General features: G+C 43.4%; 1 protein-coding gene across 1 annotated transcript; it reads right to left on the bottom strand.

Moving 5' to 3' along the window:
• Positions 1 to 102: 102 nt before the first annotated feature.
• LOC118394611 (brefeldin A-inhibited guanine nucleotide-exchange protein 1) lies at positions 103 to 27,890 on the bottom strand. The gene is made up of 38 exons (XM_035787988.2): positions 27,580 to 27,890; positions 23,945 to 23,975; positions 22,777 to 22,933; positions 22,423 to 22,569; positions 21,682 to 21,861; positions 20,451 to 20,736; positions 17,547 to 17,666; positions 16,558 to 16,748; positions 16,154 to 16,287; positions 15,481 to 15,715; positions 15,245 to 15,344; positions 14,866 to 15,005; positions 14,665 to 14,773; positions 13,893 to 14,097; positions 13,571 to 13,682; positions 13,182 to 13,387; positions 12,433 to 12,517; positions 12,169 to 12,334; positions 11,823 to 11,974; positions 10,923 to 11,210; positions 9,058 to 9,208; positions 8,667 to 8,757; positions 8,511 to 8,551; positions 8,100 to 8,269; positions 7,813 to 7,964; positions 7,358 to 7,530; positions 7,013 to 7,173; positions 6,571 to 6,701; positions 6,040 to 6,169; positions 5,731 to 5,866; positions 5,074 to 5,212; positions 4,893 to 4,959; positions 3,588 to 3,747; positions 3,214 to 3,353; positions 2,848 to 3,016; positions 2,023 to 2,161; positions 1,553 to 1,670; positions 103 to 1,288 (listed from the first exon to the last, which is right to left on the bottom strand). Exons 1-38 carry the CDS (start codon positions 27,698 to 27,700, stop codon positions 1,115 to 1,117), a joined length of 5,607 nt encoding a protein of 1,868 aa, XP_035643881.1. The 5' UTR covers positions 27,701 to 27,890; the 3' UTR covers positions 103 to 1,114.
• Between the last annotated feature and the right edge of the window lie 86 nt (positions 27,891 to 27,976).

Genomic DNA, 27,976 nt, shown 5'->3' with positions numbered 1-27,976 from the left:
GTTCACCTGATAGCGGTTTAATTTGCGACAGGCCCCTAAGCCATGCATGACAAGTAGCAAAATAAGCATTTTGAGGCAACTGAATCGTCTGTCAGTTACATATCAATGCAAAGACAAACCTTTATTGACTAATGAGAATGTTCCTGGTGGTAATTAAGTGTTTCATGTACACCTCTTGTTTCCCAATATAACTGACTCGCCAAGAAACACTATCCTCACAGTACAGCTTCAAACACCATGTGTGTCTTGATTTTCACAACTCAGCAGACATCTATTTAATGTAGTATTGTTTTCTTTTTTTAAATGACAATACATCAAACATGTGGTGACTGCTGACAAGATTTAGCAAATTCAAATGTGTTTAAATTTAAACAAAGTACTACAGTATATACATAGAATGGAATAACATTTACTCATCTTCATACAATAGTGTCATGGTAAGGTTAAGTTGAAATAACAAGTGCTGTTAGATTTCAAAAGAAAAACGCATGACAGGTTTTAAATTGCGTTTACACCGGCAGCCCGATTCTGATCTTTTTTTCACAAATCAGATCTGATGTAATTAGTGGAATTTAAAAAAAGATCAGAACTGGTCTGTCTAGTCTGTAAACATGGCCTTAGTATATTACAAAGCTACTTTTGAATTGTCTAGTTGTATTGGAGGGCTGCTGTTTGGTACCTAGTGGCTGTGCAAAACAAAAATCACTGCTAACGTTACTCATCCTTTTCACTAACAATTTCATACCTCAGTTCCATAAAATAATGCCAAGAGATACCAAAAAGCACACATCACAGCCTCCACAATATTAGTTAGTCCTCTGGTCAGAGGGGGAGAAATGACCAGAATAATTGCACTGTTATAACCATCATCTGTATGATATTGTAGGGTATTTCTATGCTGTACAAGGAAGCCATACTGCAGCCATTCATTCAGTGGTTTTCTGGGCCCCACTCACCACACTACCGTCATTAGTTAACATCACTGTGCAGCATGGAGGAGCTTCCAGTACCATAATGTAGTGCCATTTGGGATGCACCCTTCCCCTCTCCCACCTCAGAGAGAGACTATGAGCAGCCTGTGTACTGTGCTGGTCCTGGTCCACTAGTGATGATGTCACTGGCTCCCAGCAGGACCTAGCTCCCCTCGGTGACTAGGCAGCAGTGAGATGTCGAAGGCGTTGCCGATGCGGAGAAAGAACTTACGCAGCACGGCCCGAAGTTCTGGAATCAGGTCAAACTGCATGATCTCACAGAGAAGCGGGAAGTACCTGGATGCATGGGCCTTGAACTGGATAGTACAGGGATACAGGAAGGGACACAATTAGCTCATTCTCCATGAAAGACATGGCAAGGGAAAATTACAACTTATTTTTTGGTACAGTGTTGTATATGGGGTTTAGGGTGAAATTGCCCCTAGACGCTGATCTTGGGTGAGTCTTACATTTCCCCCACTATGGTTAAAGACTGGGGGAGGGGAAACTGATGCTAGATCTGTACCTAGGGGAAACTTCAAGTCAGAGGTGTATGTGGCTCTACTTTCTGATTGACTCACCCTGTCATCGCTGATCTTCACAACCTTGGTAAGGAAGAGGAGGAGGAGATTGGTCCAGGCTTCCCGGTGGCTCTCTGACGTCAGAGTGAGGAAGTAGGCCAGGGCCTCCCCACACACACTGCAATAGACAGAGAGACGTTACGTTACGGAAGTGAGTGAATGTGGAACATATTTCCAGATCAGAGCAGCAGAATATTAGCCTGGTGGAACCCAGCCTGATCTCGGGATAACTCCCATTATGTTTCACTTTAAACAAAATGTGAGCGCAGCAGTCAGTCTGACTGACCAGACTAGCAAAATATAGGTTCCTGTCTCAAAGCCTGTGCTATTCACTCTTGTCCACAATGAGGGACTAAAAGGTGCTGAACAGACAAACTCTTAACACAAGTCAATAGCACCATTTCCTCGAGCGAAGTTCTTGTTAAAGTGTCTTGTTAAAGAACAGAAAAAAAACATCTTTATGTTCTTACTTGAGCAGTCGTCTCTGCACCTCCTCCCAGGCTGCCTTGCGGCTGTCATCTGTGTACATGCGGAACAGGATGCGGAGGCCACAGGCCAGACTGTTGGTCTCCTGCTTCAACAGGTTGGGTTTGGACTTCCCCTTGAAACCTTAGAAACACCAACATGCTGTGAGACAAAACTGCTACTGAATGTTAGTCTGGGGCCGGATGTATCAAGTGTCTCAGACTAGGAGTGCTGATCTGGGATAAGATCCCCCCCGTCCATGTCATTATATTCATTATGATCTAAAAGGCAAAAATGATCCAAACCTCAGCTTTCCTACTCTGAGACGCCTGACACATACACCTCCAGATTAGAGTTTGCTGTGACAGTGTGAAGGTATTGAGCAGGGGTGTCGAACCCATCGGCAAACCCCCCGGGGAACGCATTCGGTCTTCAACGAGGTCTGGAAGGTCACACTGAAAATTTGTTTGATTTCCTTGGCATCAAAAAATTCCTCTATCTGTAGTTTTAAAAAATTTCGATGATCCCGGACTGTCTCGTGATTATTAGCGAGCTGGACAGTCAAGAAACTCTATTAATGTAGGTCCATTGACTGTGCACAGTGATTATTAGCAAGCTGGACAGTCAAGAAACTGTATGAATATAGGCCCATATGGTCATTTAAAGGCCCATATAGTCATTTTAAAGTATTTTAAATTAATTTTTTAATTTTTTTACGTTTCCTTATTTAAATGTTTTACTCAAACCACCCTCGGGCCGGATTGGACCCCCTCACGTGCAGGATTTGGGCCGCTTGACACCCCTGGTATCGAGGGTCCTGAGTCACATACCAGCCTTCCACAGGACAGTCCTCTGCTCGTTGTTGGAGTTAAAGGCCTTGGCGAAGCGGTGGGACTCCAGCAGACAGTCCAGCAGTTTGAAGAGCTGATCCGAGGTCAGATAGTGGTACATTCCCTGGTCCTGGGCCTCCAACTGGACATCTGCATCTACTGTGTCTCTCTGGAGAGGTTGACAACACAATGCTCAGTTATAACCAAATGTTATTAAGCCTTTCTGATTCAAACTTTTTTTAGTTGTTTGTTGTAATAACATTGACAGCCCCTCAAAATATTATTTGCCATAAAATAAATATTGCCCTTAATGGCTTTGCTTCAGTTATTGAAACAGAGCAACTTCAACACTAACTCTTTGGTTACCTGTGCAGCAGCCAGGTTCTCTGCATCCTCCTTCCTGCTGCTGGCGGGAAAGAAGACCAGGTTGTCTATGGTCTGGATTAGCTCCAGCTGCACAACACACTTAATGAGCAGCGCTGAGAATAACCTCTGCTCCTGCATCTCTGCAACACATTGACAGACACAGCACAGCCAGTTTGAGGGGCAGGAAGAGAGGAATAGGAGGCAGGAGAGAAACATGGCCACAGGGAGAGATTTGGAGGGGTAGGGATGGTGACAGGGGGGGAGAAGGTGAGAGACAGGGGGAGAGAAAGGGAGAGTCACGGGTCATTGGCAAGGGAGAGACAACAAGGGGAGGGCTGCCTAGGACTTGCCCATACACCTCCACACAAACTCACTGGCTGGGTTCCTAGCCCTGAGGCCGTCCTCATGTGTGCCCGAGGAGCCGCTGTATGTCCTCTGCCTCTGGTTCTCCAGGGAGATCCTGTCCACACTGCACACTGACTGCTGGTCCTCCGTACGAGTCTGAATGTCCACTGACTTCTGGGATATGGAGTCCTGAGAACACAAGAGAGGGACCGGTAATGTAGCCCAGATTTGAAACACATCATACATAATCACAACCAATGATTCCTATTAGCCACTTTCAATGCAACATACCGAAACAAAAACTATGCAAGACTTAGTAGGCAAAACTAACTATGCAAGAGATTTAATTGTAGGATTCTTTTACATTGACACACACAAATCTGGCCCCTACTCAACACAGACCGGTGCGCCATAACCAATCAGAGCTGTAGTAGGCCTATATGCAAATAAATCATTGCTATATATGGATGTGTCATTCACTTTGAACTGGATGGTTTTACAGCATGAGCAGTCACGATTATTATGGGCTTGTTTTAAGATAAGTGAGAGCTGCATGTCGCCACTTGTGCACATTTGTTCATATTATTTACTAGTTAGTGAGTTATTAGCCCAGTTATAGATCATTTCTAGTCAACAATGGGGGAAGTGATTGCTTCCTACAAGAGCATAAAACATGTACACTTCTAGCCATCTTTGAAATGCGAGTCAGGTAAAGAGCTTTTTTTGTGTCTTAAAGGGGCAGTGTCGAGACGATAGGCAGAGAGTAGGATCATTTGTCTTATTCTCTGTAATAATGGGAATAATAATCCATTTGATTTTGTAAAGTGGTTTCTTGCATCAAACAACAAAATGTCAGTCACCTCCTCGTCCGAATGACAAGTGGATAAATAGGTTAGTGTCAAGCCCTGCATGTAGGCCTACATTGAACTCCAAACATTGGTTGATACAGTATGCTGAATGATAGAACCGCTATTTCCATGTTAAATTGTTGTGTGATGCATTTTCTCCATTGTTTTTTATGCTAGGCCCCTCTGGTAGGCCTACATTATGATCAGTTAGGTCATTATGATCAGTCAGTGGCGTTAAAACAGTAAATTAACGCAGGTACAGCCTCAGTGTTCACACTAAACACAACATTCAAGTTTGCGCTCAGCTGGCCTGAAATTTGCTCAGTGCCGAAAAATATCAGAGGGAACATCCATCACAACTCAGCATGCTGTTTCGATTCATTTGAGCGTTAAGAAGTACTGTATTGGGAAATCAGTGTGAAGTCTCAAACATAACCCAAATAAATGGTCAAAGTGGAATGGTAAACACACGAGCAGTAAACCTACCAGGTTTGAGAGGTCGTACTGTGGCATCAGCTCCCCCTCTCCTCCAGCTGGTCTCCACGTCAGTAACCTAAGGACAGCAGACCCAACACAGAACAGAGTCAATTTACTCTTGCTTTGAATTCTGCACACTTACAGTGGTTCAACTGCAGTAATAACTTCCTGTAATTAGAAAGGGTCTTACGCATGAGGGATGGTTGTTTTGAAGATGTCCAGCATACAGTTACAGGTTTTGTCCCATATCTCTGGGCTGAACTTCTCCCCGTTCAGAATGACTACATTTTCCAGACAGTTGGTCCCTGAGCGCGCCAGCTGCTCGTTGTCTGAGGAGAGACAGAGGTCAGAGGGAGGGAGAGACAGAGGGTCAAAGGAAGAGAGGAGGGAGGGAGAGAGAGAGGGGAGGCAATGAGAGAGAGGGGCGAGAGAGCGAGGAGGAGAGAGAGAGGGGCGAGAGAGCGAGAAGGAGAGAGAGAGGGGCGAGAGAGCGAGAAGGAGAGAGAGAGGGGCGAGAGAGCGAGAAGGAGAGAGAGAGGGGCGAGAGAGCGAGAAGGAGAGAGAGAGGGGCGAGAGAGCGAGAAGGAGAGAGAGAGGGGCGAGAGAGCGAGAAGGAGAAAGAGAGGGGCGAGAGCGAGAGAGAGAGGGGCGAGAGCGAGAGAGAGAGGGGCGAGAGCGAGAGAGAGAGGGGCGAGAGCGAGAGAGAGAGGGGCGAGAGCGAGAGGGGCGAGAGCGAGAGAGAGAGGGGCGAGAGCGAGAGGGGAGAGAGCAGATCAAATATAGAGAGGGTCCTAAACTCTGAGGTGTTTTAGATGAGACAAGGAACCAACCAGCCCTCTCCTCTCACCTTGTTGTACACACCAGTACAGTTGGGACAGGATATCATCCAGGAGAATATCACTGAGAGGCTCAAAGTACTGAGTGAAGACATCACAGATGGCGTAAAGTGCATGGTTACAGGTGGTGGTCATCCATTCAGCTTTCTGGGTTTGAAGAGGAAAACGAAGTTCATACAAATGCAGCAGCTGGCACCTTATTCCCTATGTAGTGCACCACTTTTGACCAGTACTCATAGTGCCAAACCATTTGGGACACACACTATGTATTTTATGGCAGTGACACAAAGTTCCGGAAAATTAGGTTAGCTTTGTCTAACCTCAGTCTGCTGCTCTGGAAGTTTCATGTTGTCAAAGATCCTAAAGATGATCCTGAACAGATCCTGCCACCAGTGTTTCTTGTAGGTGTGACCATAGGTCTTCATCACCTCAAACATCACAGTCAAGCCCCTAGAGCAATGGCAAGGAAACAGGGATTATTTATTAGTAGAGGGTCCACACTCAGAAAAGTTTATTCTGCCATTTTACTCATTAAGGCAACAAAAGCAGGGATGATCATATCACTTGTGAAACTCATTCATTCATGCCAGGTTGACAAAATAAAGACTACTGCTGGTAGTTCATTGTGCATACATTGATTTGACTCATTATCCTCCAGTCAGGAGATGAGACAAGGACTAGGGACACAGGTATTCAATCAAATAATTTTATAAAGGTATTTTTACATCAGCAGTTGTCAAAGTGTTTTACATGTACCTGGCCTAAACCCCAAAGAGCAAGCAATGCAGAAGCACAGTGGCCTGGGAAAACTTCCTAGATGTTTGTTCCAGGTAGGATGAGAAGTGCCTTACCTGGTCCTGACGTCCAGTTTACACCGGTTGATGATGCAGGAGAGCTCAAACAGGATGGGGAACCATCCTCGCACCCACACCCGGTCCTCCGGGGCTACATTCATGTCATCGCTGGTGTAGTCTTTGAAGGCCTGGCAAGAGAAGGAGGAGAGGTTTACATCCATGGGTAAGAGAGGAATCTCATGGCCATTCAGAGAGTTGGATTGTCCTGAATAAATTATACCTGAATCCATACATTCCCTTTTCGTCTAGGTGATCTCCATTATATGGATTATCCATTACTTATATAACCCTACAATAGTTTTTGGTTTGTTTGACTATTTCATACTTTATAACTTCTGCCCAACTACTAAACATCTTAGTTTTATCTCTGATATATACCATCAAACTGTTAATTATTGGAGTATTTCAAGTCCTTCTCAATATAGTGCTCACTGCTCACCTGTGGCCTCTCAGACACATATTTGGCACAGTGGCGTATGAGGCGGATGGCCTCCATGCTGGTGTCAGGGAAGGAGGCGTTGCAGGCAAACTCAGACAGACACTTTACAGCATCCTGGAAAGAGTCAATGGTGGCCGGGAAGTGCTTCTCAAATACATTCGCTGAGAACAAAAACAGAAAAAAACAGAGAAATGACTAGATACAGGAACGGGTAATAGACAGGTTTCTCTTTGAGTTTCTCTTTGCACTACCATCCTCTATTATTCTTCATGTTGACATCGGTAAGTCATGTCATTGCCCAAGGAGTAGCTAGTGTTGGTCAGACTCAGAGAACCCCACACTTACTGACGATGTAGCCGGTGGTCTGGAAGGCCAGCTCTACGATGCTCCCGTCCTGGTCCGAGGCAGCCAGGTGGAACACTGAGAAGATGTTCTTCCAGCCTGACCGGATGTTCCCAGCCTGGGAGTTCACCATCTGAGCTATACACCTCACCACCATGTCTCGAATGGTGGGAGACCTGTTGGCGTTACAGATTGAATCATTATGGAATCATTGCTTCAATTCAAGGTTTTCATAATTTTCCAGGTTTGAATTGTTAAATAATTTCAAGGTTTAAATCGTTGAATCATTTCAAGATTTGAATAAGTGAATTGTTTCAAGGTTTGAATAGTTTTCAAGGTTTGAATCATTTATTTGTTTTAGAAGGCCACAAAGGGTACAATTGCAGCAATTTTGAGAAGCATTTGAATTTCATTCCATGCACTAATTAGTGCAGGTTACAAAATAAAACAAAGCAGACCTGTTCTTCTTCATGATATGTTCGAAAGGCCTCAAGAAATCCTTCTGGAAACGGAAGTTGGCGAGCTCTCCTTTTTCTAAGAATTTCATAGACAGCTGCCTCAGGGAGTCAACAGCAAATATAGCCACATCCTCATTGGAGTTACATCCAACCTGTACAGATACAAATGCATCTGAACCACTGTTGTCTCCCCCGAAAACCAGCAAGAGAACAGCTCCATATAAATACATGCAGATAATGCATTTTTTCAACAGAAATTGCTACCTAGTTAAAAAAAACACAAAAACCTTGTTAAAATGGTCCCCGATGACTTCCCAAATTCTAGACCATTGAAGCCTGATGCGGCCCATGTTGTAGTAGGAAATCTCAACAATCTTCTGAAGGCTGAACATACGCGGATGTGTCGGTGAGGCAAGCTCGTCCATGGATACAGCACACAACCACCGGACAAAATCAACTGCAAAACGACAACAAATACATATCAAGCGGTTAATATTCATGTACTCAAACAATAATGATCAAATGTATCATACATTTACCCTGTATAACTTCAGAATACAAACTACCTACCTCGATTTAAACTGATTTATTTGGTTTATTTCAACCATTATTTTTGTTCAACCATTATTACCTTCAGCACAAATGAGGTTAAATCTACACAGCATTTTTTTTGTAGAGAAATATCAATCAATACCAACCTATTGCATTGCCATCGAGTCTGGTAGAACCAGTAAATATCCTGAGAAAAAACAAACAACATAAGATGAATTTCTCTTTTAGAGGTTTATTGAGTAATAAAACTGGAGAGGAAACAGCTAATAAATTCCATCATAGGGCCCATTCTATCAGCCTACCTGTCAACAGCAACGACGACACTCTGGGAGCTCGTCTCTCCAATGGACTCCTGAATACTGGCTATTTGTTTACGGTCCACATTACCTCCAACTGCAAGACAAACATTGTGTAATGAGAAATAGCTACGGTACATGTTTTAACAAAACACCGATAGTCAGACAATGATACATAAGATTATATTACACATTATGAATATAATATAAAAACCAAACCAGGCATTGTGACAATAGCCCAGAGACTCATCTAAAAGCCTTGTGCATTCCAAATGGCACCGTAGTATATCCCATATAGCATACTACTTTTAGCAGAGCCCTATGGGGTTAGGGTGGAAAAGGGAATAGGGTGCTATTTGGGATGGAGCCTCTGTCATGGAAAGGCAAGAGGACTGACCCAGTCCCAGGTACTCTGAGCTGTCTGAGGCCTGCTCTCTCAGGCTGGCCAGGAGGCCCCCTTTGGCCGGGACTGTCCCTGAGATGTAGCGAGCCTTCACCCCTGTCCCGATAAGCTGGGCCAGCTCCAACTGACTGATACACTTCAGGATCTGTGAAAGACAGGACAGAAGAGTTGGGGTTAATATTTTCTGTTACTATTCAACCTTTATTTAGCCTAGTAAGTCATTTAAAAAACATTCTCATTTGTGATAACTAGCAGGAGAGAAGTGAGAGTTACTAATATTCTAATACCTTTGTTTAGCCTGGTAAGTCATTGAGAACAAATTAATTTTCTGACATCGACGAAGTCAGTCAACAATTAAAAAACAGTGACAATATACTGGGAGAGAAGCCATTGAAAACGTACCCTGGTTGATCAAGAGGTGAACCATTGACTTAGAATATGTGGACAACTACAAATACCTAGGTGTCTGGCTAGACTGTAAACTCTCCTTCCAAACTCGTATTAAACATCTCCAATCCAAAATTAAATATAGAATCTGCATCATATTTCACAACAAAGCCTCCTTCACTCACCCTGCCAAACATACCCTCGTAAAACTGACGATCCTACCGATCCTCGACTTCAGCGAGACTCCAACACTTTACTCAGCAAACTGGATGCAGTCAAATCACAGTGCATCCGTTTTGTCACCAAAGCCCCATATACCACCCACCACCGTGACCTGTATGCTGTCGTGGGCCCTCGCTACATATACGTTGCCAGACCCACTGGCTCCAGTTCATCGATAAGTCTTTGCTAGATAAAGCTCCGCCTTATCTCAGCTCACTGGTCACCTTAACAACATCCACCCTTAGCACACGCTCCAGCAGGTATATCTCACAGGTCATCCCCAAAGCCAACACCTCTTTTGTCCACCTTTCCTTCCAGTTCTCTTCCAGTTCTGCTGCCAATGACTGGAATAAATTGCAAAAATTGCTGAAGTTGGAGACTTATATCTCCCTCACTAACTTCAAGCATCAGCTATCTGAGCAGCTTACCAATCTCTGCAGCTGTACACAGCCCATCTGTAAATATCCCATCCAATCTACCTACCTCATCCCCATATTGTTTTTATTTACATTTTATTTTTTTTGCACACCAGTATCTCTACTTGCACATCATCATCTGCACATCTATCACTCCAGTGTTAATTCGCTGAATTGTAATTACTTTGCTACTATGGTCTATTTATTGCCCTACCTCCTCACGCCCTTTACACACACTGTATATAGATTTTCAATTGTGTTCTTGTCTGTACGCTTATTTATTTCATGTGTAACTCTGTGTTGTTGTTTGTGTCGCACTGCTTTGCTTTATCTTGGCCAGGTCGCAGTTGTAAATGAGAACTTGTTCTCAACTGGCCTTCCTGGTAAAATAAAGGTGTTCTCAACTGGCCTTCCTGGTAAAATAAAGGTGTTCTCAACTGGCCTTCCTGGTAAAATAAAGGTGTTCTCAACTGGCCTTCCTGGTAAAATAAAGGTGTTCTCAACTGGCCTTCCTGGTAAAATAAAGGTGTTCTCAACTGGCCTTCCTGGTTAAATAAAGGTGTTCTCAACTGGCCTTCCTGGTTAAATAAAGGTGGAGAAAAATATATATAAAAGAAATGCAGTGACAATTTACTATAGAACAGAGTTTCTTAATCCTGGTCCTGGGGAATGAAAGGGGTGGACATTGAATGTTTTGCCCCAGCACTACACACCTGATTCAAATCATCAAAGCTGAATGATCAGTTGAATCAGCTGTTTACTGCTATGGCAAAAACCAAAACGTGCACCCCTTTGGGTCCCCAGGACCAGCATAGAAGACAGAGTGAGACTAACCTCGTGCCAGGAGTTGCCCAGGTAGTTGCCATCAGTGTGGGCGACGGTGATGAGAGTCTTGATGGTGTCAATATTCTTCTGCTTCATCTCAGAGATACCAGAGCTGGCTGTGAGCAGGGTGAACCGTGCCAGGGCCTGGACGTACGCATCACGCTCTAGCTGGATGGTGAAGATGCAGGCTATCCTGATGGCACAGCGGATCCCCTCCAGACACAGAGAGGCTACCTCAGTGTCATCACAGTCCTGAAGACCCACGCTGAACGCGGCTAAGAACGGGGTCCATGCCAACTGGGGGGGGAAAAACACACAATGTCAAAACACAAAGAAGGATTTCATGAGGGTTGTAATATGATCTTAAAATGGTATTCTGCATTCGGTTACAGCATCAGCTACATTCCCATTTTATACTGAAAGGAATGCATTAGTACTGTGAGTAATGGTGACATATGGTAGCAGCAGTGGGATGTTGTACCTTGAACATTGGTCTGAATATATAAATAGAATAAGTTTCATTCTAATGTTTGTCCTACTGGTAATTCATTCTAATGGTCTGACGTGGTCTCTGTGAGTTACCTTGAACATGGGTCTGACGTGGTCTAGGTGAGTTACCTTGAACATAGGTCTGACGTGGTCTCTGTGAGTTACCTTGAACATAGGTCTGACGTGGTCTCTGTGAGTTACCTTGAACATAGGTCTGACGTGGTCTCTGTGAGTTACCTTGAACATAGGTCTGACGTGGTCTCTGTGAGTTACCTTGAACATAGGTCTGACGTGGTCTCTGTGAGTTACCTTGAACATAGGTCTAACCATAGAAATAGAACGAGTGTATTTCTTCTTTTCATTCTTTAAAAAAAATGTTTATTTCAATTCTATGGGTCTGACATGGTCTAGGTGGGTTACCTTGAACATGGGTCTGACGTGGTCTAGGTGGGTGGCGCTGGTGAAGGGAGCCTGGACGTGGCTGACTGCCTCCATCAGGGCCTTGGCTGTCTTAGCCATCTGCTCCATCTCTACGTTATACAGCAGACGCCTCTGCTTCTCACTGGCTACACCTGGAGGAAACAGAGACTTGGTGGGCATGCTCTCACATACAAAACACACCTACTGTACACACACAGTCAACAACTAGCTACACAAGACCCTATGTTGATGCAATCACTGTGCCTCTGAGGACAGAGAAGCTTTGAATCCATTTAGTGTGCTTGTTTCTTCTTGACCCGTGTCATTTTGTCATCCAGCAACTTACTTTGTTTGCTGGATTTGAGGGTTAATTTTTTGGTTTCATTCATGGCTATTTTCTTCCCTGCGATTTCATCGTAAATAGCTGACAGGTACTCCTCAGGTAAATCTTTGCTGTCGTTGATTCCTCGGTTCATCTTGATGTATTGCTCTTTTGTCATTTTATTCTTCACCTACATTTAAAAAAAATGATGTTTGTTCACAGCTCATGTTTTACCATATGAGAAAATGACCTCTCTTAATCAAGAAACCGTTTGCTTGACATACTTACTTGGGGACTGTGAAGGTCTGTTGTCAGCATAATGATTGAATAAGCCAGGACATAGGCCGTATCTGCACTAGCGAACTCAGTTTGCCTGAAGGAACAGAAAACCCCCAATGTCATAACATGTACTGTGTAATATTATCAGGGTGGCTGCGGATAGGAATTCTCTGGAACCCACTTCCCGACACCTAAAAGTCAGAAGCTTTACACAGTCTCTGCTCTACTCCTTCGGCTACCCAGGGAACAGGCTACTCTGGTGAATTTCAGAGATGAATGGAAAAGGTGCAGCCAAAACATGCAGCCAAAACGAAACGGAATGCGCCACTGGGCTTACAGGACCTTTGTAACAACACTGTACATCTCAAGATCTAAAGGCACATTCTCATTTAGCTGATTGAGATCAAATGGTTGGCATGCAGACATGTGGGTAAAACTTGAAGAATTATCATACACGATTAACAGTGAGAAATGTGAAGGGAGGGTGACCACAAATATTTGTGAGGAAAGTAGAGGTACATGAACAGAACGTGATCCGGATCTTCAGCTCTGGGGAAGAGGCTTCCAGGGGGGCGGATCATGCCTGTTACCTTCGGATCCGCAACCTAACATTAGAACAACCTACATCTATTAAAGCCACACCATGGATTGCATCCCAAATGGCACCCTATTCCATTGTCAAAAGTAGTGCACTATAAAGGAGAAAGGGTGCCACTTGGGACGCAGCCCATGCAGTCTGTCTACTGATAGAGACTCACCCTTGGTTACATTCTAAATATCTGGCCGCAAATTTTTCCATGAGACGATCAATCTTCTGGGCCTCTCCGGGCAGACGGAAGCCCTCCAGGAATAGACGCAGAGCCGAGACAAAGTCCTTGCCTTGGAAATCCATCTGGTCAACATAGGCGTACATCACCTCTTTATTAATGCGCTCGTTATCCCCGATGAACTCACCCACCTGAGTCTGATAAGCAAAGAAGGAAGTCCATACAGAGGCATTTCAATATACACAAACACAAAGGAAATACAGTGTATATCCAATACGTTTGTGGACATCAGTAAGAAGAACACAAGTTAGATATCTCTTTTTACAGGCTAAGAGGAAGTTAAGTCTCATTCATTGCATGTAATTTCAGCAGGTGCTTACAGAGTCTAGCCTCTCCTCCTGGTGCAGGAACTGGGCTAGGTCCTCTGGTGTGGTACCCAGCATCCCTTGCTCCTGCAGGTACTGGATGCCCCTCTTTGGCTTCTTGTTGAACCTGCACAGGAAGAAAGAGGGGAGGATAAGTCTGTGATAAGTGACTGAGCAGATTGACTGATCTACAAATCATAATGATTAGTTATTTAGGATGCAAGGTGATTTGTAGATTAGCTAGTGTGCTCAGTCCGACTCTCAAACACAGCCACACTGAGCTCTCTGGGCCACTGATAGCTGCTCCGACTACACTTCCAGTCTCCAACACACTTACAGGTCGATGCCTTGCTCAATGATCTCTTTCTGCTGCTTGAGGACCTCGAACTGCTCTGCGTTGTCCGTTCCTGACATGAGGGTGCTGTAGGAGCCGATGCCTGAGGAGGCGCTGGAGTCCAGGGAGTTGAGGCTGCCGTAGCGGTTGATACTCTCTGGTGGCTTGGTGCTCTCACTGGGCTCCTGATCCACGGGCTTCTCCTGACCTACAGAAGAGGGGCGGCAAGTAGGGACATCCCATAATATTAAGAATAACCCTTTCCTTTATAAACACTGTTAAAGGTCTCAACCTGGATCATTGCAGGGGCTCACTACTGTACCAGGTCTGCAGCTGTAAGCCTGAACACCACCTGTGTTCACAGCGGGTTAGCAAACACAAGGCCACACAACAAACTGAAAGGTAGCTACTACCTAACACTAAGGCAGAGGGGATCTTTGCTAAAACTGATTATCAAGATCAACCTCAGGTTCTAACTGGAACAATGGGTGTCTAAGGCTATGAATACATTTCAGGATTTACCTGCTCTTCCTTACAAGATCAAAGATAGAGAGCAAAACAGATCCAGATCAGTGATGGAACACATAACGATAAACAAAAACATAGTTCAGTGTGAGTTGGAGAGAGATCTCAGATGTGTAGTTAAAGCCTCAGCGGGTTTGCGTGTCAGTAAGAAGGGGCTATTGCAATAGCTCTGGTTATGAATGAGGACAGTTTGGTCTCAGGAGAAACACAGAAGCTCTTATTCAACAGTAGTAAGTAAGTGGTATCTTACCTAGACTGGTCTGAGAGTTAGGGTTCACATACTGATCATTGCTCCACTCCACCATACACTTGAGAATGGACACCAGACACTCCAGACCCTTTTTCCTCAAGCTCAGTTCCTACAACAACAACAAAAAACACACATTAAAATGGTCACACAACAGGAAAGGAGATCTATGGATAGTGAGTGTCCATTGGAAGCATATCTTACCTGAGCAGGTGTGGTGCCAAGCTCATGCCCCACTCTGCCCTGTGCTATCTTCGATAGGTAATTGACCAGCCTCTCAAATATATTGGCAGCGTTCAGGTCACAGTCGTAGTTGACATAGATATCCACCACACTCTGGGCGTCTGTGAGGAGAGGCAAGAGACAGAGGTGAGTGTCTGTCTGTCAAAGCCTCAGTAGTGAGAGGTTGCTGCTACCTCGTTCTCCCTTCAAGGTACATGAACAGAGAAGCAAACTGAAGTGAAGAGGGAATCCAGCAGCTTTTCTTTATTGGTAAAACCAACGTGTTTCAACCCTTCATCAGGTTTTACAGATAGACAAAGCTCTGGTAATGTGAAGTATAGTAGACAAACCAGACACCGACCTGCACAGATCCTGGTGAGGCTCTGGATCACCATCCATTTATGATCATAGGAGCTGGTGGACGTCTCCAAGATGTAGAGGAATATCTCCTTGAAAAACACCTGAGGGAAAAATACTCAGTGATGAAACTCCACCATATCTGTTAACAAAACCCTGTCTAAATAATTTTGTAATGATTCAAAGGGAATAGGTTGCCATTTGGGACAGACCCATAATGAATCGAGACAGTTCCAGTACCTCGATTTGCATCTTGAGGTGAGTCTTGAAGTGGGAGAGGAGGGTGAGGAAGATGGAGAGTGAGAGCTCGAAGACCTCGGGGACAGAGGAGACACCGTTCTTAGACAGTGCCACACACAGGTACTGCTTGATGGCGTTGATGAACATCTCGTTGGTCTTGAAGACGGGCCCCGCGTTCTGCAGGATGGACAACAGCAGCTGGAGGGACAGCACCTTGGAGCGCAGCTCGTGAGATCTACAGAGACAAGCAGAAAACAACGCTTACTTTAAGCATCCACATATAATACATGTTAAGACTTGCCATGAGCACGGAGATAATGTCATACTATCATATCATAATGATGCAGACTTATATACAGTGGTCATGCATAGAGCAGGGCTGTTCAATCCTGGTCCTGGAGGGCTGAAACACTTCTGGTTTTCATCCTCTCCTTCTAATCAGGGACTAATTCAGACGTAGGACACCAGGTGAGTGCAATTAACTACCAGGTAGAAACAAAGTGTTTCAGCCATTCAGGACCGGAATTGGACAACCCTGGCATAGAGGGATGTAACATACTAAGTAAGTAAAGTTTTAACAAGAGGTTTAATCATACAGTCATTTCCTGTGGCCATATCCTACGGGTCTATTCATACAGTAACTAGGTGTGACAGGGTATGAAGGAGAGCTAACTTAGGATCAGGAGGTCCATCAGACAGTGGCTTCATAGAGAGTTTGCAGAGAGAGCGGAAAACTAGAAAGGCATCCTTCTGAAGTATATGGGAGAACTTAGCAACAGGAGACGAACCACTCGTAGCTCCAGATTCCTAGAAAACGAAACGCACAGATTCATCTGAGATTAACGAAAAAATTATACATTTTCATATGCACAAATGTACATGAATGCACCAAACAGATGTTAAAACTCCATAGATAATGTATGAATCACAAATGGCACCCTATTCTCTATATAGTGCACTAATTCTGACCAGGGCCCATAGGGCTGTGGTCTAAAGTAGTGCACTATAAAGAGAATAGGGTGCCATTTAAGATGCATACAACGCGATTCTATGTTGGGGAGCTGTGTAGGTGGGCACCTGAGTGTCGTTGGAGGAGACAGAGATCCTGTCATCTGTCAGTGGGGGGGTGAAGCTGGCAGATATAGGTGTGCCAGGGATACCGTTGGTATGGACGTTCTCTGTGTCGCTGCCCAGCCCGCCCTCCTCCTCCACCGGGACTGGCATATCGTCTACACACTCTGTAGCGCTGCACACACTCTCCCTGCATTCTACACATACGCACGCAAGCACACACATGCACGTAGGAAAACAGACATATGCATGTCAACCTCTCCTGGCTCAAAGTGGAGGAGAGATTGACTTCATCATTACTTGTATTTGTGAGAGGTATTGACATGTTGAATGCACCGAGCTGTCTGTTTGAACTACTGGCACACAGCTCAGACACCCATGCATACCCCACAAGACATGCCACCTGTCTCTTCACAATCCCCAAGTCCAGAACAGACTACTGTATGAGGCGCACAGTACTACATAGAGTCATTACTACATGGAACTCTATTCCACATCAAGTAACTGATGCAAGTAGTAGAATTAGATTTTAAAAAGATACAAATACCTCTTCTGGAATAGCGGGACTGTGAAGCAACACAAACAAAGGCACAGACACATGCAGACACACACACGATAACATACGCACTATACACACACGTACACATGGATTATGTGTTGTAGATATGTGGTAGTAGAGTAGTGGCCTGAGTGTACATGCTTAATGTGTTGTTGTCAATGTATTGTAATGTTTTTAAAATTGTATATCTGCCTTAATTTTGCTGGACACCAGGAAGAGTAGCTGCTTGCCTTGGCAGCTAAAATAGAACTTAGGATCATCTCAGAAAACATAACTGTGGGGCTAAAATTGTATGATAAAGAAAGATCATTTCCATTTCAAAATCCATCCACCTTGTGCATGGTCAACAACTTTCTCAAGGAACTAAAGTGAGTCCAATTTTCTACAGACAAGACAGACTATATAAGACTATAAAGTTAAGAAAATGCTGTGTTACCTCCAACAACTGTACTGACAACTTCCTGCAGCATGGTCTGGACCATCTCTTGAGCCTGCTCCTCCTCATAGTTGAATGGTTCTTGCTCAACAACCCCTTCAGCATCTTGCGGAGAAAAACCTAGAGCGATGTAAACACACTTCACCATACTTACTAAAATCAGATTGAGCTGCAATGTAATTACTTTCAAGTTTCAGTAGAGGACAATATCCTGTAGGATTTAAGGGCGGCATGTAGCCTAGTTGTAAGAGCAGTGTGCCAGTAACCGAAAGGTCGCTGGTTCGAATACCCTAGCCGACAAGGTGAAAAATCTGTCGATGGTGCCTTGAGCAAGGCACTTAACTCTAATTTGCTCCAGGAACGCCGTGCTACTATGGCTGACCCTGTAAAACAACACATTTCACTGAATATATCTGGTGTGTGTGACAGTAAAATATTTATACCAACAACAAAAAGATGCACATAAGTCTTTGAGAGAGTTATTTGACCATCACTCCACTACTGCTACCACGGCACAACTACATGTGTACAAAACATATTAAATTTCATTATGAATCCCAATAAAGGACCTCTGCCTTGTAATACCTTGTAGAGTTCAAGGAGTCTAGAATGTACATGATATTTAAACATCGCCTATTTTCTATTAAGTGCACTACTTCTAAGTGCACCACTTCAAAAGTAGTGCACTATAAAGGGAATAGGGTGTTATTTAGAACATAGCCCTTGAATTCTGATGGAAGCTTCCTTCCCGCCATCTAAGAGCTCTGTAGCCCTTTACCTTCGTGGTAATTGGGCTGTATAGATAGGGCTAAATTGAAATGTTCCTTACAGAAGAAATATGAAAATAATATGCATAAGCATGGTAGAGTTTGGAGATTATGGGGAAATTATTAGTTGAGAACACAACAGTTCACCTGACAAGGCTGAATTCAAACATTACTGTTAATTTCATGTACTGTACTTTTCACCAGTGTTGTAAAAAATACTTTAAAGTACTACTTAAGAAGTTGTTTGCGTATCTGTACTTTACCATTTATATTCTTGACAACTTTCACTTCCCTACATTCCTAAAGAAAATAATGTACTATTTACTTCATACATTTTCCCTGACACCCAAAAGTACTCATTACATTTTGAATGCTTAGCAGGACAGGAAAATGGCGCATTTCACGCACTTATCAAGGGAACCTCTCTGGACATCCCCATGGCCACTGATCTGGTGGACTCTCTAAACACAAATGCTTTCATTTGTAAATTACTGTATGTCAGTGTTGGATTGTGCTCCGTAAACTTTAAAATTGTGCCGTCTGGTTTGCTTAATATAAGCAATTTGAAATGATTTATACTTTTTATACTTAAGTATTATTTGAAACCAAATACTTTGACTTTTACTCAAGCAGTATTTTACTAGATGACATTCACTTTTACTTGAGTCATTTTCTATTAAGGCATCTTTACTTTTACTCAAGTATGACAATTGGGTACTTTTTCAGGCACTGCTTTTCACCACATTTGTTGATATCGAAATGTGAAAATACTCTGGATACATTCAGTAATATGATAAGAATATTCCTGGAAAATGTAGGGTGGGTGCAACATAATACAACAAAATGACAAGGTGCAACATAAGAGGAATAACTGGTGTCTCCAAGTGGCCCCACACCTCTCCAAAGTGTGTACACTTCCTAAGTGCTTTCAATGCACTTATGAATCAAAGAGCCTTGAGCTATAAGATGTTTTATTTTAGCTCTCCTAGCTGTGCCATTGAGGAAAAAACACACTTTTACTGTTGTTGTTTACGCAATCCAAAAAACAGCCCATTATAAATCACAATCTGAGTCAAGTGAGCATCAAATCACAAGGCAATTCAGAGAAACAGATCATACTTTTGGTGTGCATAGAAAGGGGTGCATTCAGGTGTGTGTTCTGCAGAGAATTTCCTTCCCAATAGACAAACATTGGCTCATTTGCTTTGGAACATGTCATGTCATGTCATAACTGTACATCAAACAGTGAACAAAAACGTTGACACTGTATATGAGTTTTATGATATGGAAATGTGATGTGTACATGGGTGTATGGCTTGCTTGTATGGCATCAAAGCGGTATTCATTATAATCCTCAACGTCTCATGTTTCAAAATACATAGAGTCATCTTAATTTACAGCATTACTCTCTATCAGACAACAAAACATTTTGCCCAATTGCTGGGAGGGATGTGGGCAACCTCTTGTCACGTGTGGTGCTCAAGTTCAGAACGTCGGTCATTCAAAACCCATTCAGAGCTGTGAAGCGCAGAGCCTGAGCTCTGACATCATTTATAGTATGTTATTGTACAGCTACTGCGTTCCAACTTAGGTGCTTATCTGTGACAAAATCTACCATTTTCAAACTGTGTAAAGGGGCTACCATGGCAAACCTCTCTCTCAGCACAGAATGTATAGGAATACTAATTCACGTGCATGGATTTTACGTCTCCTAATCGAATGCAGTGATGAAGGTGACACACACTGAAATATGGAACAGTGATTTCCATAGAGACAGTAGAGTGATTTCCATAGAGACAGTAGAGTGATTTCCATAGAGACAGTAGAGTGATTTCCATAGAGACAGTAGAGTGATTTCCAGAGACAGTAGAGTGATTTCCAGAGACAGTAGAGTGATTTCCAGAGACAGTAGAGTGATTTCCAGAGACAGTAGAGTGATTTCCAGAGACAGTAGAGTGATTTCCATAGAGACAGTAGAGTGATTTCCAGAGACAGTAGAGTGATTTCCAGAGACAGTAGAGTGATTTCCAGAGACAGTAGAGTGATTTCCATAGAGACAGTAGAGTGATTTCCATAGAGACAGTAGAGTGATTTCCAGAGACAGTAGAGTGATTTCCATAGAGAGAGAGAGACTTACCCTGTGCAGCAGCAGTGGTAGCTTGGTCCGCCTCCGTCTGCTCATTCTCAGCACTGCAGAACACAGAACCGTTCTCAGGCTCCAGGTCCCTGCAAGTGTTCTGCTCAGGCATCTGGGTGGCCTCCTCCTGAGGTGGGGGTGAGGCGGTGTGCTGCTCCTGTTTAGGGGAGGCAGGGGGCTCCAGATGAGGGGAGGCAGGAGGCTCCTGCCCCTGTTGGCTGACAGGTGACGGCTGCAGATGCTGCTGTCTCAGACGCTCCTTCTCCATCTGTCTGGCCTCCTGGAGCTGGTGAGACAAGGGAACACACACACACACACACACACGTTTTCACTTAATGCATAGCCTTAGACGGCACAAAACATTACCATAGGCCAAATTTTTTTAGACCATGCACTGTCAAGCCAAGCACTACAACATCACTGGGTATCATTTTTTTTTTCATGATGTCTGGTATACAGGTCAATATAAGGAAACCAATCACAATGTTGGTACTAAGCACATACATTGTTTTCTGAATCCAGTGTCTTCAAGTCGTAAATGATAAACAATGTTACATTCTTGATTTCTGACTGGCATTGTGAGGTTTAAATGAACTCAACTGGCTACCAAGTGGTGATGTCACAGCTCATAAAAGGTCAAAGCATTCAGTGCAACAATGCAAACACTGACCAAGGCAACATACTTTAGGGAATGCTATACTATATCTCTTTAATGCAGGGGGCTTAGTCAGGGTTGGTTCCCTGGTCGGGTCAGCAGCCAGCTGATAGGCAGGCCTGCACGTCTCTACTGGAAAGAAAATCCCACTTGGCAAAGATAGCAGAGACGAGTCATGCCAAGATGCACACACACCCAAAAGAGAGTTCATATATCATCAGCCACTTCAACACCAAGCAGCGGAACGCAACGCACTTCCCTGCTGCAAGCTGTACCTGACACACCTGCTTTCTGGACAACCTAGAACAATTTATCCTGTGATTTGAATGCTAGATATCATTGGAGAGTTTAAATAAACTTTAAAAATTCTATAATTATGTTCCAGCTTCTTTTCCATTGATGCTGGAATCATAGAAATATAATTACTGGAATGGGAAAAGGCCCTCAGACACTTATGGGTACACTCAATATGGCCACTGGTCGGCCCGTCATGGCACATTGACTTGAATGGGGATACCTGTTCTCGTCATTCTATTTCTATGGCCCAATTATGACAGAGCGAGAGAGAGCGCTTACTGCTTGGTTCTCCATACGTGCAAAGATAACATTGAGCATCTGCGTGAGGGTGGCCTTGGCCGTGGTCTGGTTGATGAGGTTCTTGCTGGCCAGGTAGATGTTGTAGCAAGTCCTGACAGCCTGCAGCACTGTGCCCTCGTGGATTTCGATGTGTTGAGAGGTCACCGATGTCAGCAGAGCCTGCAGAGTGACAGCACCCATTGAAATAGAATGCTTTACTCCTATGGGTACACCCTACATTACTGCTAGTACGGCATCATTAACTTGAATGGGGACACCCATTCTACTTCTATGGCACCGAACTAACAATCACTACCGCTCACAGCTCACATGCTTTTTATGACCAAACACAAAACATAACAACATGAGAATGTCCATTTTCAATCATTCCTATCATTAACAAATCAATTATGGTTACCTCCTGTCTCTAAAATCATGATTTTGATTCTATTGCTTTGTGGGCAGTAATATTGAACAGTAAAAACCAATAACTGAGCATTACGTCCGCTATGCATCTGCCAAATGTTAGATTGACCAGTTTGGCACAACCTTGACAAGAAGGGCCTGAACACACCATTGATGTGTGTTATCTGCTCAGTGGCGAGACGACAGAAAGACAGGCAGACACAGGCCAGTCAGGCCTGACACAGGATTAACGCTGAGGGGAGTAGAGGAGAGGCAGGCTGGGGCTGGTGTGTCTGTCACACACAGTGTGGAGGAGAGGAAGAGAAGAGCTCATACCTTTATAATTTGTAGCTGAACACCTTGGTCTGTCTGAGGGCCTTGAAAGCAGCCACATATCGTCTCGATGATTCTATCGATCAACCTCTTACCAGGCGTGGTGTTGTCTGGTGCGTTTCCAGTGAGGTGGCCATAAGCAATGAGTTTCTGGAGAAAGAAAGGTCAGGTTAACCCTCGATGGTGCATGTATTGGACAATAATACAGACACATTCTGTAGACATATTTTGATCAGTGCCATTTGCCAAGATAAGACATACATCTAATGAAGCTGTTTGTGTTTGGGTGTGTATTTGTGTATTTGGGTGGGTATGCATGTGTGCACATCCATGCGTGTAGTGTAACCTACCACTGACCTGTAAACAATCTAAAGATGTGATGACAATGCGAGGACATTTGGACTGGCAGGCTAACTCAAATGGCAGGAAGTACTTGTCTGCTTCAATGATGGTATCCTTGGACTTGACCGGTGGTAGGGTACTGGAATCAGCATTGCTGTCTCCAGGAGGGGGACTGGGGGCACACAGTGGCAACTAAATGGTTAAAACATTAGGCCAAACAACATGTCTGAGGAACTCAACCACCTAACATTGGACATTTGTGCCTCAGTGAGCAATGGCAAACTGGTTACAGGGGTAGGGAGGAAAACAGGGGAGGGGTACCAGTGTCTGTTAGGTGGACAATGACACAAACACAATAGCTGGATTCCAATTCTTTACCCTTCTCCAGAAGTGTGCACTTGAACACTCCCTACTGCCAATGCTTCCATCAATCCAATGCTTTTAAATGCATGAGGGGAGATGTACGAGTGAACACATTTTGGGAGAAAGGTAGAGAATCAGGATGTAGCCAATGTCAGTTACAGTAGCTGGAGGAGCCAGTCTACGGAGTCAATATTTGTATCACACTTCTCGTTTCAGGTCCATACACCCTCCCTCTCGTTTCCTCAAACATTAATTTGGCTGGCAACGAAGCAGATCAGCCAAAACTTTAATTGCATATTATTGCAGACTCGAGAGGCGTTCATCTCCCCAAAGCATATTTGTTTTTGTCAATAAATGTAAAAAAGTGTCTTGTTTTTAACGTTGAGTGAGAAGTGATGAAAGCTTTATAGACTGCTGTGCTACAGTGTGTTTGGGAGTGTCCCAAATGGCACCATTTTCCCTATGGGCCCTGGTCAAAAGTTGCGTACTATATAGGGGGTAGAGTTTCATTTGGGAATCACATTGTGTCTGGTCAGTGTTCCAGCCTGGGGCCTGCGGGGTGGTGACTTGGACATGTGAGAGCTCAGGTGTGACGGGGATGAAACCTCCACACAGAAGCCAACAGGAGATGTGCGGGTCACTGAGCTGCACTGAACCTTGGGCCTGTCTGGCTTACCAACCAACAACATATTCAGAAAGGAAGATTGTTGTTCTCAGGAGCCAAGAGAAGGAGACACATCAAAACAACCCATTATTTACTACAGACATTTCAAACACACACACACACACACACACACACTACATCTCATAGTAAACCCACCTCAGCTTCTCTGTTTCTTCTTTAATTTCCTCTGAAAACAGAAAGAGAGAAACAATTAACCAAATACCTTTGATATTGGCCCTGCATGGCCTGTATAATGCTGTACATCAACAGCCAATGTTATATGGCAGCAGTAGAGGGTTTCATTACATGAAGGCATGGGCACTTTGCCAAATTAGCCGATGTCCTCCACGACTATACATTCCTGCCCTTGACCTTCATAGAAGACCCTGCCAAATTGAATACTCCATACAGATATTGATGTCCGCTGGCAATACAATTACAGTTGAGATGCTCTGTGAACAGGACAGAAAACATCCAATACCGTAATATAATTTCTCTTCATAGGAGCTACTGTCCATTTTATGATTACTTCATGAGTCATGGTGAGATCATCACCAATGGCCTCATTATCAGTGACATCATCACCCCTGGCCTCTACCAACCAGGGTTGTATTCATTAGTGCACACAGTAGCGAAACATTTTGCAAAAATTAAAAAAGAAAACAAGAGTATCTTGTTGGACAAATTCAGGTAGGTCCATCCCTGTTCTGGTTGGTTTTCTTGTGTTTGGTGTCTAGTGAATACTATCGAGACCTGTAGGACGGAGATCACTCTGGGCCAGATAACTAATAAGAGCAACACTGTGGGACCAGATACAGAGATAACCTCCCCTCCATCATCATCATCATTATTTAGACTACAATGGAACGGGAGGCACTGACCACTCAACAGTGTACCAGACACAATCAATACAGAATGAAGATGAACTAAATAACAAACCTAGTGTTTGGTGGAGTTCAGAAGAAACAAATGCACCCCATGACTTGTCAACCCGAAAGGCAATCAGTAAACAATTTAAGTATTTTTTTAATCAATCTTTTTTTCACCAAAATATACACCACATTTGACCCTAAAAAACATTCACTCCAAGTTAAGAGGCAGCAGATCATCCAGACGTTTAATGCAGCTAATTAAACATTTGGGTATCGGTGGAGCCAGTGAAGGAGAGGTTGGGGTCATGGTCATCATCCACCTGGTTTCATCTTGGATGGCAGTATACTTCTAAGCAATGGCGCATGTTAGGCTGGCTGCTTACATAGCTGACAGTGAAGTTGTGTGCATAAGATATGCAAGTCTATGTACTTGTCATACTGATTCATTAGTGAGCAAATAGTCTTTGGTTTTGACAAACTGGCTTTTCTGTTCTGGAATTACTTTCATAGCACAGCTGAAAGTTTACCCTATGTATAGAAGTCCATATTATAAGATTAATTCATTTGGTAAGATACTGTCTAACAAACAACCTACACATTCTCTCCATTCCCCTTTAGATTTCTTCCTTAAACAAAACACAAGAAACCATCTGGTACATCTAGTGTTGTATAAGTGTGTTCCAGATGTTTACCATGCTTAGAAGCAGGTGCAACCATAGACATTGAATTATTAGAACCGGCCCCACCCATTGCAGACTCATTGAATTTAATAGATACGGCCGCTCAAGTAATTATGTTTCTAAGACAAAATATAAATATGAAAGCAACATGTAAAGTGTTGGTCCCATATTTCATGAGCTGAAATAAAATATCCCCAACATTTTACATAAGCACAAAAAGCTTACTTCTCTAAAAAGTTGTGCACAAATTTGTTTACATCCCTGTTAGTGAGCATTTCTCCTTTGAAAAGATTTTAATGTAATTTATTGAACCTTGATTTAAGATCATCCATCCACCTGACAGGTGTGTCATATCAAGAAGCTGATTAAACAGCATGGTCATTATACAGGTGCATCTTGTGCTGGGGAAAATAAAAAGCCACTCTTAAATGTGCAGTTTTGTCACACAACACAATGTCATAGATGTCTCAAGTTGAGGGACCGTGCAATTGGCATGCTGACTGCAGGAATGCCCACCAGAGCTGTTGCCAGAGAATTTAATGTTCATTTGTACACCATAAACTGCATCCAAAGTCATTTTAGAGAATTTGGCAGTACGTCCAACCAGTCACACTACCGCAGTCCACGTGTAACCATGCCAGCCCAGGATCTGCACATTCGGCTTCTCACCTGAGACCAGCCACCCAGACAGCTGATGAAACCGTTGGTTTGCACAACTGAATAATTTATGCACAAACTGTCTGAAACCATCTCAGGGAAGCTCATCTGCATGATCGTTGTCCTCAACAGGGTCTTGACCTGATTGCAGTTCAGTGTGATAACCGATTTTAATGGGCAAATGCTCACTTTTGATGGCCACTGACACACTGGAGAAGTTTTGCTCTTCAAAGATGAATCCAAGGTTCAAATGTACTGGGCAGATGACAGACAGTCTGTATGTCTTTTTTTAAGGTATCTGTGAGAAACGGATGCATATCTATATTCCCAGTCTTGTGAAATCCATAGATTAGGGCCTAATGAATTTATTTAAATTAACTGATTTCCTTATAAAACTGTAACTCAGTAAAATCTTTGAAATTGTTGCATGATGCCTTTATATGTTTTGTTCAGTGTATATGCAATTGCATTTTATTTATTGTTGTCAACGGCTGGCAAGCATAAACCTCCTGGCACGGGATGTTTTTCAGCACTACCATAGACTGACTTCAAGGAATTATGGATCAGAACTTTCTGTGGACAGTTCACTACTTGGGATATTTTTGGGATCATAGCCTATTTAGACTATTACGACTAGAGACCAAAACCATGGACACAATTTGTGGGTTAGTGGTGCACCCACAAACACACACAGGTATAGTGCAATACTTTTGACCAGGGCCCATAGGGTTCTGGGTACAAGTAGTGTACTTTATAGGGAATGTGGTGCCATTTGGGATACATACCTTATCTAGTGTTGTTATGCAAACTCTTGTCCCATTGCCACAGTCTGGCCCACAGTACCCTTCTTGAGCCACATCGTTCACTGTAATGTTGTTGTCTGTCTCCACAGGGTGGGACCAAACTCTCAGTGAATAATTGCGTCAATTGCTAATATTAATCCTGAATTAAGATATGTAATATAATATATTTTTACCATGTTTCCTCTCCCTAAAAAATGACAACAAAATCTATACAAATCTTTGTATCTGTGTGACTCTGCCTATTTATAAACAATTAATCTGCCAATGTAATCACTGTCAACATTATTAAAGCAATGATGGCAGCATACAAATAGCCTTGCGCTGATCAAAATGTAAAACGAATGATTTAGTATGGATTCGTAACTAAGCACGTCTTTGGAAGGCACAGAGTAATTACGGGATACTGGTGTGGTCACAATGGAGTGGACCACCCCTCTCACACCTGCGCCCTCTCCCAGGCTACACCCCAGACGACAACAAGCATACATATCCTACAAACTAGATATCTGGTATTGATCACGCTTGATTTTGTTGTCGGCCCAGTATTTGAATCGAATCCCGATTCTGCAGCGATTTAAAAGCAATACTTATTTTGAACGCAATACTTATTTTGAACGCAGCCCATATTGAGAACGTTACTACAATGAACGAATTGCAACGATGTATCCAAGCACTTCATGTATCGAACCGAGAGTCATTGGTGCAGTAGCACGATGTGTGTAACCTATGACAAATGATGATGACACCCCAAACTTACACATTGCCACAATATAACTTACCTAGTGCCACCTCACAGGCTTTGCGCAACTGGGAATGGTGAGCTTTTTTCACCTCCTTATCGGCTAAAATCTTCTCCAGTGCTCGGTTTAAAAACATGTTTCTCGTTTTACTCTCATACATGATGTGATGGAACTGTATTCAAAGCTGCTGCCCCGTGGACAGAATAGTGTTGTTATAGTCTTATTTTTTTAGAGAGGGTAACATTGGAGCACTAAGAAGAAACATAAAAATATCCTTTATCCCAGAAAGGAAATCCCACCGATTTCTGTCAGCAACCTGTCAGCGCCATGTTGAAAGGAAGTAACGTCATTCCGTCACTTACGTCAGCAATGAAATCTTGTTTCTGCCGGTTGGGGGGGGGAAGTTACTCCTATGCCATTGCTTTACATTGGGTCA

The sequence above is a fragment of the Oncorhynchus keta genome, chromosome 15 (assembly GCF_023373465.1).
Source record: "Oncorhynchus keta strain PuntledgeMale-10-30-2019 chromosome 15, Oket_V2, whole genome shotgun sequence".
Classification (NCBI taxonomy): domain Eukaryota; kingdom Metazoa; phylum Chordata; class Actinopteri; order Salmoniformes; family Salmonidae; genus Oncorhynchus; species Oncorhynchus keta.
This window is presented reverse-complemented; position numbering and strand designations above follow the sequence as displayed.